General features: G+C 40.3%; 1 protein-coding gene across 2 annotated transcripts in view; it reads left to right on the top strand.

The window, feature by feature from the left end:
* sdk1a (sidekick cell adhesion molecule 1a) overlaps window positions 1-15,868 on the top strand; it is a 779,580-nt gene that overhangs the window by 599,002 nt on the left and 164,710 nt on the right. For both annotated transcript variants that reach the window (XM_063058961.1, XM_063058960.1), the window contains exon 20: window positions 6,489-6,587. In XM_063058961.1, the coding sequence (XP_062915031.1) occupies window positions 6,489-6,587 (99 nt within the window). The remainder of the gene's footprint in view (window positions 1-6,488; window positions 6,588-15,868) is intronic.

The following is a 15,868-nucleotide window of genomic DNA, read 5'->3' as shown; positions in this document are numbered from 1 at the left end:
AGAATAGGTTGAGTGAATTCGGCCTTTTCTCCTTGGAGCGATGGAGGATGAGAGGTAACCTGATAGAGGTGTATAAGGTGAGAGGCATTGATTGTATGGATAGTCAGAGGCTTTTTCTCAGGGCTGAAATGGCTAACATGAGAGGGCATAGTTTTAAGGTGCTTGGAAAAAGATACAGAGGAGATGTCAGGGGTAAGTTTTTTAAGTTGAGAGTGATGAGTGCGTGGAATGGGCTGCCGGCGACATTGGTGGAGGCGGGTACAACAGGGTCTTTTAGGAGACTCCTAGATAGGTACATGGAGCTTAGAAAAATAGAGGACTATGGGTAACCGTAGGTAATTTCTAAAATAAGTACGTGTTCAGCACAGCATTGTGGGCTGAAGGGCCTGTATTGTGCCTGTAAGTTTTCTATGTTTCTGCCAACGAAAGCACAGTAAAAGAGCCTTATACCTGAAGCTTGGTTACTACTTGCAGTCTACACCACTGGGGAAAGGCTACAACATCTCAAGCCCATGATAGAATAAAGCAGCTTCATAAATAAACGGGACCTTTTCAGAATAGCAGGTGGTGACTAGTGGGGTACCGCAAGGCTCAGTGCTGGGACCCCAGTTGTTTACAATATATATTAATGACTTGGATGAGGGAATTAAATGCAGCATCTCCAAGTTTGCGGATGACATGAAGCTGGGTGGCAGTGTTAGCTGTGAGGAGGATGCTAAGAGGATGCAGAGTGACTTGGATAGGTTGGGTGAGTGGGCAAATTCATGGCAGATGCAATTTAATGTGGATAAATGTGAAGTTATCCACTTTGGTGGCAAAGTAGGAAAACAGATTATTATCTGAATGGTGGTCGATTAGGAAAAGGGGAGGTGCAACGAGACCTGGGTGTCATTATACACCAGTCATTGAAAGTGGGCATGCAGGTACAGCAGGCGGTGAAAAAGGCGAATGGTATGCTGGCATTTATAGCGAGAGGATTCGAGTACAGGAGCAGGGAGATACTACTGCAGTTGTACAAGGCCTTGGTGAGACCACACCTGGAGTATTGTGTGCAGTTTTGGTCCCCTAATCTGAGGAAAGACATCCTTGCCATAGAGGGAGTACAAAGAAGGTTCACCAGATTGATTCCTGGGATGGCAGGACTTTCATATGAAGAAAGACTGGATGAACTGGGCTTGTACTCGTTGGAATTTAGAAGATTGAGGGGGGATCTGATTGAAACGTATAAAATCCTAAAGGGATTGGACAGGCTAGATGCAGGAAGATTGTTCCCGATGTTGGGGAAGTCCAGAACAAGGGGTCACAGTTTGAGGATAAAGGGGAGGCCTCTTAGGACCGAGATTAGGAAAAACTTCTTCACACAGAGAGTGGTGAATCTGTGGAATTCTCTGCCACAGGAAACAGTTGAGGCCAGTTCATTGGCTATATTTAAGAGGGAGTTAGATATGGCCCTTGTGGCTACGGGGATCAGGGGGTATGGAGGGAAGGCTGGGGCGGGGTTCTGAGTTGGATGATCAGCCATGATCATAATAAATGGTGGTGCAGGCTCAAAGGGCCGAATGACCTACTCCTGCACCTATTTTCTATGTTTCTATGTTTCATGGCTAGTGAAGGAGTTGACTGCGAGACATGGTGTAGGTCCAACGAAACACTCACAATGCGCTGGAGGAACTCAGCAGGTCAGTCAGCATCAGCTGAAAAGATTAGTCAACGTTTCGGGCTGAAACCCTTCGTCCGGACTGAAGGAAGAACTTTGGGGAGGGTTTGAAGAATACTGGTAGTTGAAAAAGCAGTAATTTTTAAGACAAAGGGGTGGGGGAGGGGAAGCAGGGAGGTGATTGGCAGGAGAACAATAGTAGAAGGAGGCGGAACTATGAGGGAGGTGATGTGAAATAGGGATAGAAGGAGGGAGGGGGGAGGGAATTACCGGAAGTTGGAGAATTCTATGTTCAAAATTCTAGGTCCAACACTATCCCTTTATTTGTAATATTAGATTGGGTAACAAAACTGGCCTGTTCCTAGTTGTTGTGACATAACTTAGATATTTCAGCAAGGGAAATGTATGGGTTGCAAGGTTAGGAGAGAATTGCACACTCTCATTGAAGGAAACTGCACGTCATCTTAGAGGATGATTTTGTGGAAGTGTGAATTGGGAAGGGCCAACTTCAGAGTGCACCCTCATGAAGTAGGGTAGTTGTCTGAACTGGTTTGCCAGAAGGTAGAATGTCGCAGGTGAAGTGGCACTTATGGGTTCATGAATGCTTTCATCCTTGGAAAGAGTACGTTCCTGTTTCACAGAGCCACTGCCACCTCAATCACGGAGGCATTTCTACTATTGTAATAACCTGTGGAGAACAGATTGCTAGATTGCTGTAATACCCAGCAAGCTCCTTTGATCACTGGTATCCACAGTCTTGATGGTAGTAAACTGAACTCACAAGGCAGTGGTTAATTTGCATAACAGGTATATATATTTTCACTGCATCATTGCTAACCCATCAGGTTGCCCCTTTATGTTCTACAAAAAAGCTGAGATTTGGGCTGTTACATGGTACACTGAAGGACATTCAAGCCTAGTGACTCATCTCATGTAGTGCTCCTCCAGGTGACAGAATTCCTCAGTGTCAGAGTGTGAGTGACGGTTCAGAATAATAAGTGAAGCTGTACAGATAATTCTGCTGGAACATGTGATTCCATTAAGCAAATTGGTTATAAAGTGGTTGGTAGTTTAGGGAACACTGTCCGCATTACATGGACCGCATTGGTTATGGCATGATTGAGATCTTGAAAACCTGCTTAAATCTGTGCTTTGAAGACAACTACACATGTTCTGGTACAACATGACTTTCTATAAAAAGGTGAGGTTTCTTTAAAATGTACAGTAACTATCAGCTTCTAGCAGAACTATTGTAATGCACACAAAATGCTGGAAGAACCCAACAGGTCAGGCAGCTTCTACGGAGATGGATAAGCAGTTGCTATTTCAGGCCAAGAATCTTCCCCAGTCGGAGTCTTGGACCGAAACGTCAGCTGTTTAATTTCTCTCCATTGGTGCAGCCAGACCTGTTGAGTTCCTCTGTATGTGTTGCTCTGGGTTTCCAGATTCTCTTGTGTTAGCAGAGCTATTGTTTCATTTTCAAATTCTGCTCCCACTTCTACAGCTTCCACTGTTGTGGTACAAATGTTGGGAGATCCGAAACAAAAACCAGCCATGGATATGTGGGAAGGTTGTATAAGATGATGAGAGGCATTGATCGTGTGGATAGTCAGAGGCTTTTTCCCAGGGCTGAAATGGCTAGCACAAGAGAGCACAGTTTTAAGGTGCTTGGAAGTAGGTACAGAGGAGATGTCAGGAGTAAGTTTTTTACGCAGAGTGATAAGTGTGTGGAATAGGCTGCCGGTGACGGTGGTGGAGACTGATACAATAGAGTCTTTTAGGAGACTCCTGAACAGGTACATGGAGCTCAGAAAAATAGAGAGCAGTGGATAACCCTAGGTAATTTCTAAGGTAAGGATATGTTTGGCACAGCTTTGTGGGCCAAAGGGCCTGTATTGCACTGTAGGTTCTTTATGTTTCTATGTTGGAAATGAAAGAGATACACGTGTACACCATTACACTTAGGGACTCACAGCTGATCATGGGATAGGGAAAGAGGTGTACTGTCACCTTCTCAAGGGTATAAATTGGCAGGCACAAGATGCTGGCATTATCAGCAACATGTTTTACAAGTATGGAAATATACAGAGCTATGGATTACAGGGACCCACCTAACGTTTGGATACTGTATGTACCATTTTCTCCAGCAAGTTAATGGGGAGTAGAAGAGCAAGGCATATGTGAAGTGCATATGGTAAAGTAGAGCATTTCAGTGTTCATTATAAGTACTTGGTGGAGAATTTTGGTAGTTCATTGATGGAAATTTGGGACACCAAGCTGAAGCCAGTGGTGCATTTGAAGACAGAGTTACTTACCTTGAGTGAGGCCAATGAACCTTTGTAGTGCCACAGCCAGTTGGCATACAGAAACTAGAATATGTGACAGTACGATCTAGGAACAGGCCCTAAACCCGTGATGTTTCTGCCAACCTCGATGCCAAATCTGCCTGCATGTGATCTATATCCCTCTATTCACTGAATGTGCATGGAGCTCTGAACATGCCCCTTAATGGATGTCTTGTTTATTGAGAACCATACTTATCTGCTCCCTTTGTCTTCTGAATATGTGACTAAACGGCCACTCTACCCTGTCCGCCAAAACCTTTGGTGCTAGACTGTACAACCACTTCAATAGCCCTTCCTCTTGTTCCATAACTGAATGTCTCCCAGGTCGGACACAGTTTTATAAACTCCCGCCTGCACATGGCGCAGCAATAATGCATGCTGGCTTTCTCTCGTATTGGCCACTCATGAAATTTGCCACCAGCTAAGGTGATAAACCATTGAACAATAGTGCTAGCCACACTATGAACAGTATATTTCCCCTTTTTTTGCATCGATTATTTAACTAAATGTTCTTTTTTTTTATTTATATATACTTCTCAAAGGTCTCAAAAGTACATTTAATGTCAGAGAAATGTACACAATATACATCCTGAAATGCTTTTTCTTCGCAACCTTCTACGAAAACAGAGGAATGCTCCAAAGATTGAATGACAGTTAAATGTTAGAATCCCAAAGGCCCCCCAGCTCCCCTCCCTCCTGCACGTAAGTGGCAACAAGCAACGTTCTTCCCTCCCTCCACTGTAAAACAAAAAGCATCAGCACTGCCACCAAGCTCTCAAGCGTGAGCAAGGCAACAGCAAAGACACTGACTTGCTGTTACCACAAGGACTACTTTTTCACCCAGTATTCAACATACCACAGGTTCTCTCTCTCTCCCTAATAAGAAAGAAAGAGTTGTCTCTGTTTCACAACGAGAGAGGAGACATAATAAACAACCTGCTGGTTTACAACATTAAAAGTCCCTTGCGTCGCTTTTTCCAAACTCTGTGCCCAAAGATCTTCCATCTCTCACGGCACGCTGGTCCAGGACATCGACCTTTGATCTGCCTGTCTCCAGAGCCCCGAGATCCTAGGCCTCCAAAGGCGAGCCCTTGGCATGTCGGATAACGGCCAGGTGGGTCCCATTCCTGCAAAGAACCGAAGTCAGCGTGTAACTCCAGGTCAAGGTCTTCAAAAGAACCCTTTAAGGGAAAAATAGATATCAAAAATGGAAATAGAGCTGTTTCTGAAGATGCAAGCAAAGAAGTTGCCATTTATCGCCATATTGACTAAGCTCCGCCTTCATTGTGATTTATGGTTTTTATTACAGATACTCTGTATTGCATTGTACTGCTGCCATAAAACCACAAATTTCAGAACATATGTTAGTGATATTAAACCTCATTCTAATTCTCTTACAAATATGGTATGGTTGACTTGATCACTTCAAATAAAGGCAGGTTAATTGTGCATCTAATTAAAGCCTCTTTATGTATACAATAGAATTCTAAAAAGGAAATTCACACATACAGGAAATTTGTTTTCTTTAGCATCTTATAAATTTAAGTCGTGTGTTTTACATTTTTCCAGTACGTTACCTCAGGCATTTTTTTTTACCCCATTAGAGGACACACAGTAGGGACTTTTGTAATTTGCACATGCACGCGCTGTCATTAATTGTCACTACCTCTGAAATTTTCAGCTGTATTTTTTTCCAAAAGGTGATTTATCTTTCTGGCTTTTGCTTAATAATGTGCTTTGTTTTCTTGCCTAGACGGTCGATTTCGGTCTGTTTGCCATAAGCTGTGCCTGCTGTTTCTGAAATATTATGTGCTTTAACTGACAGTCAAAGTAAAGGCGCTTAAAAAGATTTATCTTGCATGTGAGAAAAAGATCCTAGACAAATTACTTTTGCCAAGTGCCTATATTGAATAATTTGTCCTAACTTTAAATCAATCTGGCCATTAAAGTTTAGAAGTTTAAAATACAACAGAGATCGTGATGTGACTGGCACTCCTGGATCATGAGCATGTGCATTTTTTTTTTTGTTGACCGAGCTCCTGTCAACTTGCACTATCTGGTTTAGGTAACATAGACCTTTATTACATATTTAAATACAATAACTATTCTTGACAATGTTTTGTACTGTTGTACTGCAGTTTAACTCTGTGTGGTTACAATTTATAAATTTGACACTTGTCTGATGCAGTAACTAGGATGTTACTGTGCCACACATGCTGTGGTTTCAGCAGTAATTTGATGTCACCCCAGTGTCAGTCCTGAAGTGCTTACTGGAAAAATGTCCAAATAAGATAAGCAACGCAAAAGCAGTTTTTTTTTCTCCCCCATTTGAAATTGTCTCATGATTTCAGAGTATACGTGTAACCCCTTGAATTTGTGGGTTATGTGATCTGATGCTCTTCAGTGTTTTTTTTTCTGTAATAACTGAGTGCTACATTGGATTTACCCATCACTGTCTTTAACTGTCTTCTTTTACATTTTCACAGGACCAGGACCCGTAGGGCACTTGATGTTTTCTGAAATCCTTGATACCTCTTTGAAAGTCAGCTGGCAAGAACCACAGGAGAAAAACGGAATCCTCACAGGTGGAAAAATGTTTCGATTCACCTTTTATTACAACTGTTTCACAGTCATAGAGGTATTCAGCACAGAAACACGCTCTTAAATCTCCTCATCCATACTGGTCAAGTTACCTACCTGAGCTAGTTCCATTTGCCTGCATTTGGCCCATATCCCCCTCATCCTTCACTATCCATGAACCAGTCCAAATGTATTTTAAATATTGTAACTGGACGCACTGCTGCCTGTTCCTCTAGCAGCTCTTTCCACAAACCCACCACCCTCAGTATGGAAAACTTGCCCCTCAAGCCCTTATTAAATCTGTCCCCTTTCTTCTTAAAATAATGCCCTCCTCTACCCTCTGAAAAAAACCGTGGCAACCTCCCCTTACGTATGCCCCTCATGGTTTTATATGCCTCGGTAAGGTCACCTCCACCACCTCGACTTCAGGGAAAACAGCACTGCCTTTCCAGTCTCTACTCGTAACTTAAGTCCTTCAGTCCCAATATCATCCTTGTGAATTTATATGAATGTTGTGAAACCTTGCTGCACCTACTCCAGCTAAATAACATCCTTCTTATAGCTTGCTGGCCCAAACTGCAAACAATACTCTCGACAGCATCGTGTACAGCAGCATGTTTTTTAATTTTAAAGAACTGGCTACAGAACAGAAGTCAGGCTGCCAGCCCAGAAAATTGGGCATCAGATAAGAAGCTGTGGACTAAATCCAATTCTTCCTTGTAGTTTTCCTTCAACAGTAGAGCTCACGGCTTCTTCCATCAGACAGCAGCATACCAGCGGGATTCCTGCTGAAGATCCATATCCTCGCCTAACCCTCAGTGATAGTCTAGTTTCCCACAAACCCCATTTTCCTATCTTTCCCAGCTAGATCAAACCTCCTCCTTCCCACTGCCCCTGCCCCATAGACCACTCTTTACTACAGCTGGGAGATAAGTTAAGAAAATTAAATTGTCAAATTCAATCTGTTATCATCTCTACAGAAGAGATCAGACATTGCAAATTTGCATGCAAAACTAGAAGGCATAACATCATTCCTGAATGAATTAAGAAATTAAAGCAACTACTAATTTAGATGAAACAGGATCTAACAACTCAGTAGGTTAGCAATTAATCATCCATTTGCAAAGTTCTTCATAATTCAATAAAGTGTTAACACTGAAACTAGTTGAAATTGAAGTATTTAAATGAAAGTGAACATTAATAGCAAACTTAAAATGTAAAATGTGAGAGCCAGATCAGGATTGTGAAATCAGGAAATGATTGTCCAGAGGATTCTTTATAAATAAGAGCAGGCAGGACATCCACTGTGGGGAGTAAAGAAAGCTCTGAATGTGTGAACAGCAGGAAGTCATGTACAAACAGCGGAGGTCAGCAGGTATAAGCACAGAAACTGGGTTCTGTTTAAAAACCTTTCAACATCTTCATATTACAAATAGCACTCGTATTTTTTAATTCTCCTTGCACATTCATCTTTGTTGGTACTGGCCTGAATTGTGCTTACCTTTTGCCAGCAGTTTGAAAGAGAAGCAGCTGGATATTTTTCGCAACTCACTGGGTTCGTAATTTCCATATCTGTGTTTTCTATCTAATTAAGCTCCCTTCATTAGAATGGAGCTGCCGATCTTCACTGGATATTTAGGTTTACCTATGCTTCTTCTTTTGCTTTCTTTATTTCTGTCCTTTTTTAGATGGAATACTATTATTATTTCATATTTTTTTTACAAAGAATTTTTGAAGTTTTAATCATTGAAATTAGTTACTGGAGATAGGTGGAAAGGTCTTTGACAGCATGAGCTATAGTCTAAGAGTAGGGTCTCAGTTTCTACCGTCTGAGGACTGGTTGCTACCAGTGATGACACCATATCATGTTCTTCAGATGTGAAGAGCTCCATAAGGCAATTCTAACAATGAAAGCAGAGCAGGAATGTACTTGAGAAACAGGCAGTGCTAAGTAGGATGTGGGCCATTAATTAGTTAGAGTTAAAAAGAAAACGAAAGGTTAATCTTAAACACAGGAGATTCTGTAGATGCTGGAAATTTTGAACAACACACACAAAGTGCTGGAGGAACTGAGCAAGTCAGGCAGCATCTATGTCCAGGAATAAACAGTTGATGTTTCAGACTGGGTTCCTCCAGCATTTTGTGTGTGCAGCGGGTTAATATTCTAGCTCACCTTATTCTGCAAGATTTTCCATCTCCTGTTTTCCTCCCTTATTCTCCAGCAAAAGGGGAATATAACATACCCAGGCAATCCCACCCCTCACCCTTTGTTTCAAAGAGGTTTCCTTTGTCCGATCTATCCTTTCCATCACCTTTTCTGCAACTTTAGCTACCGTTGTAACCCTCTTACCGAGCTTTGATGAAAGATCTTCAACCTGAATCATTAGCTCTACTGTCGTTTCCACAGATACTGCCTACCCTGCTAAGTGTTTCCAGCATCTTCTGTGTCTTTATTTTTGGTCATCATCTCCACCAACTCCCAGTCTGTTGAAAATGTTTGGGGAGGATACTCATTCAAATGCTAGTTATCAAAGTGCAACTTCTATAATCAATGCTTTCAGACATTTTAAGTGACATTCCAAGTACATGTTAACAAAGCGCATATGTGTCACCATATACAACCCTGAGATTTATTTTCTGTGGGCATACTCAACAAATCTATAGAATAATATCTGTAACGGAATCTATGAAAGACTGTCCAACTAGGGCGCTCAGTCAGAGTGCAGATGACCCCAAACTCTGCAAATGCAAAAAGAAGAAACAATAATATAAATAAATAAGCAATAAATATCAAGAACATGAGATGAAGAGTCCTTGAAAGAGAATCCGTTGGTGGTGGGAACAACTCAATGATGGGACAAGTGAAGTTGAGTGAAGTTATCTCCTTTGGTTCAAGAGCCTGATGGTTAAGGGGTAATAACTGTTCCTGAACCTGGTGGTGCAAGTTCTAGGGCTCCTATACCTTCTTCCTGATAGCAGCAGTGAGAAGAGAGCATGTCCTGGATGCTGGGGGCCGATGATGGATGCTGCTTTCCTGCGACAGTTTTTTATATAGTTGTGCTCGGTGGTTGGGAAGGCTTAACCTGTGATGAACTGGGCTGTATCCACGATTTTTTGTAGGATTTCCCATTCAGCCCTTAAATGTCAGCGGATGCCTCCTCATATGCAAAGTATCAATTGCTGGACCAATGAGTATTTTAGCTCTGGATGAGCACCGAACGGATGTTGCAGTTGAAGATTACTTTGTGCCATCTTGTTTCAGTGATTGAAACTGTTCCCTGCTACTGTTTACAAATGAGAGAAGTACTGGTGGAAGATATTTGATTTTATCATAATCTCACAGATTGCAATCATTGTGGATTCAATTGTATGAAATAATAATTTCCTAGCAAAGATTATAAACACAGAAGATTCTTCAGATGCTAGAACTCCAGAGTAAAACATACAAAGTGCTGGGGGAGCTCAGTGGATCACGAAAGGAATGAACAGTTGAAATTTCAGTGATGGGTCTCAGCCTGAAACTTCGACTGTTTATTCCTTATCATGGATGCTGTCTGATCTGCTGAGTTCCTCCTGCATTTTTTATGTGTTACTTCTGACAAAGGTTTTGATTAGCAGAAGAATGAAAGACTTTTTATCAGAAGGGATTAAGAGATGATTGCGTCGTGGTTTGTAAACCAATAAAAGGGTAGGAAACTAGCAGTTTCTAGCAGTTTGAGGGACTGAAACAAGGCAGAGATACACAAAAGATCAAAGGTTATTTAAAACATAGAGCATTACAAGATTTTTTTTTACACAGGACATTGTGAAGGTGATCTATCTAATATTGGAGTTGGTAACTGAAATCATTAACTGTACCAGTGTTAAAAGAAGGTTGGATAATTTATGGACAGAAGGAAAAATGAAGTGATTTGGAACGTGAGCCAGCATTTGGGATTAGGAGTCTTGTTCAGAAGGTGATATGCACCAATGCACAAAATTTCATTGAATAGCTTGCTTCAATATTGTAATTGATCTGGGTCTATTAAGTGCACAATTCACTGTATTCAATATTCCATTAGATCTTGAGTGAATTATCACATTTTTTGGTAAACTGTAATGAATTGGTCACCTGTTCTATGCACTGCAATTTTTGTTAATGGAAATAGCTTATCAGATAGCTGCTCAGTTCCCATGAATATTTCAATTCCAATCATATTGCAACTAATCTCTTCAATGTACTCATCAAAATTGAAATACAGACAGTTTCTTTGAGCAGTGGGCTTACAATAAAACAGAAATATTAAGATATTGACTAATGTTTATATGTGATATCCAACTGTTTTGGTTATCAATAACCAAAATTGGGATTTATATTTATTTATCTGTTGGGATTTAGTTTCCCCAGCATTTTGTGTGTGTTGAGTGGGATTTATGAGATGGATCATGAAATTTGTGATTTTCTTTTCTTCTAAGCCCTCCGTATTAATGATGAGTTCTCCCGAGCCCCATATCCAAAAACAGCTGGGTTTTGTTTTCATTGGCACATGTGTAGCCTGCATACAACATAGGTCACACAGCTCTTGATCCCTTTTTGCCTGAGACGTTCTGTCCTCCACACGCTCTATCACACCTCCTACAAACCATAAAATCCTCTGTACATAAAGAAATCCTGAGACATTCAGCATTTTAGAAATGGAAGCTCATGGCCTGCTGTGATCACATAGTTACTGCACATTTTCAATCACTGAAGAATTTTTAGGCTATTGGCTGTTCAGATTTCTGAAATAGAGACATCATTTTCTGTTTTTTTTATTCAAGACCAATTCCTACTGCAACATATTAAAGAACAGGATTATAGTCTGTTTCAGATGAATATTGACAGTGAGAATTATGATATGACAAACATAATTGTGAACAGTACTTTAGAAAGCAAGTATTACTTTCAAGATAACAGAAGCCAGTTGTTTCTATCTTCAATTTTTCAATTTCATGCCTCAAAAATCTATTGGCTCTCTGTTTCACAAATCTTATCATATCACCAATCAACTTAACCATACTGTCACATAACTTATGCTTGCTACATAAGCCTTTAAGTATCAGACAGTGAACAATTGTCAATAACCCCATTATGTTAAACAGAAACCAAATATCGTGTCGGGATTTGAGATTACACAAAATCCTTTGCAGACCTATGGAACCTTAAAATCTGCTTCCACAGTGTTATGTGAAAATTCACCCAGCTGCTAATTTGTAGTGCATGCTCAAAGACATTTATGGTAGTACCATCACCATATGGACTGTAGCGTTTCAATAACAAATACCTTCTTGAGAACAATCGGGTATGTAATATCAGTGCTGGCGTTGTAAGTGACACTTTCACCTCAAGAATGATTAGTTTTAAAAAAAATGCATTGTGTTGTGCAACACAAGGATTATTATGATTGCTGACAAAGATGAATTTAATCTGAACCGAAATTCTGCTATCAAGCATTTTTGATTCAGATAATAAGAGTAACTTATTTACAGAGTACTTTTCACACAGGCGATGTAGCTCAAAGTGCTTTACAATGAGATAAAGTGCAAACATGAAAATAAAAGACAAAATTAAAAAATGAAGATAAAAGACAAAAAGATGTTACATGAAAGCAAGGTTAAATAAATAGATTGGAAAGTGTCAGCTCAGTCTGCATCCCTTATAATTTTAGGAATTGAATTCTACAGTTTAGGGGTGTAGTTTAATAAAGCTGACCTGCCAATCAACTTTTGAGGGAGATTGTTTAAATTTAAGAGGCCAGCAGAAGAAGACCTGAGAGCTGAAACGGGTTTATAAAACGAAAGTGATCATGTGATATACTCTGGTCTCAAACCATTAAGAGCTTTAAAAATAAGTAAGAAGACTTCAAAATCAATTCCAACAGATACAGGATGCCAATGCAGAGTAGCTAGTATGGGAATGATCTGCTCCCTCATCCTAGTTTTGGTTAAAAGATTAGCAGCGGCGTTCTGAATGAGTTGAAGTTTGTCAATAGATTGCTTTGGAAGGTCAGTAAAAAGTGCATTGCAGTAATCTAGTCTATTTGATGTAAAGGTATGAATTAGTTTTTCAGCATCATTGCATGACAGAAACAGGCATACTTTGGTAATATTTCTTCAGAGTAGAAATGCTGTTCGGGTCACCTTCTTTATGTGGAATTTAAAATTCAAATTTGAACACCAAGGCTTGTTACTTCTGATTTTACAACAGGAGCCAATTTTGTACTTTAGATAATTTTGTAGTAGTCAAGGTCTGTGTTCACAGACCTTGTTAAAGAAAAACCTTGTTTTTAAAATTCCAATTTCAAATCCACCCATGGCCTCACCACTCCCTGTTTCTGATTTGTCCTCCAGTCCTGTAATATTCAGCTATCTGCACTCTTCCAATTTGACCTCTTTTGTATCATTGCATCTAATTTTCTTTCATTGCAAAGCTGTAACAATTGGAATTTCCTCCCAAAACCATTTTACTTTGTTACCCCTCCCAACTCTCCTTTGGGACATGCATTAATTATGTATTCTAATATTTGAGTTTCAAATTTATTTGCTGATGTAATCATGAAACCCCGGAAGTAATTTTATCCTATTAAAGGTGCTTCTAGATTAGAAGTTTTAGATAAACCTATTTTTAAAAATTATATTTTGGAAACTAATAAGACAAAAATCTGTCAATTTCAGACATGATAATTTGCTGTCATTAGATTATGAGGACACTCAGTCCTCGTTTATTGCCATTTAGAAATGCATGCATTAAGAAATGATACAATGTTCCCCCAGAGTGATATCACAAAAAAAACAGAACAAACCAAAGACTAACACTGACAAGACCACATAATTATAACACATAGTTGTAGCAGTGTAAAGCAATACCATAATTTGATAAAGAGCAGACCATGGGCACGGTAAAAAAAAGTCTCAAAGTTCTGATCGACTCCTCATAGTCCCGATAGCAGCCGGCAAAAGGGAGAAACTCTCCCTGCCATAAACTTCCAAGCGCCGACAACTGCCGATGCATTGGAAGCACCCGACCACAGCCGACTCTGAGTCCATCCGAAAACTTCGAACCTCTGACCAGCCCCTCCGATACAGCCTCCCGAGCACCATCCTCTGCCGAGCGCTTCAACCCCACCCCGTCCGCCGAGCAGCAAGCAAAGTGGAGGACTCGGGACCTTCTCCTCTGGAGATTCTGGATCACACAGTAGCAGCGGCAGCAAAGAAGGCTTTTCAGAAGTTTCTCCAGATGTTCCTCTGTGCTCTCACGTCTGTCTCCATCAAATCAGGATTGCGCGCAGCATCCTACTTGACAGATTACAGACATCATTCACCGGAGTGGCCGCTGCAAACTGCGTTGCACCGCCATCTTCTCCTCCCTTTATTCAAGTCATTCAAGACTTATTGAGACTATTTGTTAATGAAATCTGTTTATATTTTAATTAATGCGATTTTAATAATTGTTTTTTATTGGTTGTACATCGCCACTAGGGTTTCTTCAGAGGTTAAAGTTATCATGGAGTCACACAGCAGAGAAGCAGACCTTTTGACCCACTGAGTCCTTACCAGACGAGTACCCTCCTACACCTAGTTTACACTAATCCCAATCTACTCACCCCACATTTCCGTCATCTCCCATGAATTTTCCCTTTCACCCGTGTGCTAAAGAGTAATTTACTGTGGCCAGCTCACCTCTTAACTCACACGTCTTTGGGATGTGAGAGGAAACTGAGGCTCCCTATGGAGAACGTATCAACTCCCTTTGCCAGGACTGAACTGGGGTTGCTGGAGATGTGAAGTAGCAGCTCTATTAACTGTGTCGCGTTCAGTTTTAGATTTTAGTTCAAATGCTGACAAGGAAAATTCTTGTTTCTATTCAAAAGAATCAACTAAGAAGTACCAATTATTGTGCTCTATTTTATCTGCCATTAGAAAATAAGATGATTTTCTAAGTATATTCAATTGTTTCTGCTATAAAAGACAACTAACATACAATCTACACCAGTGATTTAAGGTTACTGGTATTTGTTGTACAGAATCTGAGTCATACAAAGATTGATTGCTTTTTAATGCTCCCTCTGTTTTCAGTTGAGTCACATACCTAAGCGTTCTGATATCACACTTCATAATCATTACCTCCACATGCTGTGTCTGCTTCTCCTGCCATTTCTGAACTGCTTAACACAGTATTAAAAGATCAAAGCTTGCAGGAACAGCAGACACTCTCAGACCTATTTCATTACAACATCCAAACTGCAATGTACTCCGCAGCAGTTAACAGAAACATGCCTCTATCTTATTCTCTCAGATGTTTATCAGTTGCCATAAACAGCAGATGTTTGGGCTAAGGGCCAACGTGACATTTATGCTCTGGTTTGGTTACCAGACTCAACAATTTTGAGTTGAGATTTGTGCTCTTTGGGTGGTAAATTAGGAGAGAAATTATCTTTGTACCTAAACACTCCATCTCAAACTCTTAAAGAAATTCCTTTTTTTTTGCCTTATATTTGGCAGAATTTTCTATTCACATGCCTGAGTGTATTGGACATGCAGACACAGTACATTAAGAAATAATAGAAGTTACCAGAGCTTAGCAATAGAGGAGGCCACCCGCGACATTTCATCCATTTAAATTGACGCACAGAAACTGATGGGCTCCCTTAAAGGTATGGGATTTCTTCCCCACCCAGACCCACCCTACCATCTGCCTGGTTTTCCTCTATGCAAAGTACTCAAGCAGTTCAATATACCCAGGGCAATAAAAGATTGATATACTCATTATCTTTCAGTAATAGTCCTTTCAAAAAATACATGTAAAATTTTGACAAGTGTTCTGATTTGTGCTCATCTGTGCTTCCATGCCACTTTGCATAGCATCATTTAGTCTGCCACACTCTGAGCTGATAGGCTCATGTCTCTATGCCAAATTTTTGTTCTGCTTGCATGTATTTCTGACAAAATGTTCGATGAAAGAGTAAAATTTATCTGCATGCAGAAACCTTGAGAGCATTCCTGAATATTCTTCATTTTAACTCATAACTGGAAGTACTGTATCAGAGTTACTACAGATGATGATGAAAGTGAATGTTAACCCTTTGATGGTGCAGATTGCTCAGTGATCTAAGAAACATCCAGTAAAGGATCACTGGCCTTGAATAGAGAAACCAGCTGATGTCTTATTTATTATTGTCATGTGTGCCTGAGATTCTGTCACCCCTTGAGCAACACACACAAAATGCTGGGAGAACTCAGCAGATCTGGTAGCAACTGCAGAAGTAAG

The sequence above is a fragment of the Mobula hypostoma genome, chromosome 9, assembly GCF_963921235.1.
Source record: "Mobula hypostoma chromosome 9, sMobHyp1.1, whole genome shotgun sequence".
Lineage (NCBI taxonomy): Eukaryota > Metazoa > Chordata > Chondrichthyes > Myliobatiformes > Myliobatidae > Mobula > Mobula hypostoma.
The sequence above is the reverse complement of the archived record's forward strand: the minus strand, read 5'-3'. Positions and strand labels throughout refer to the sequence as shown.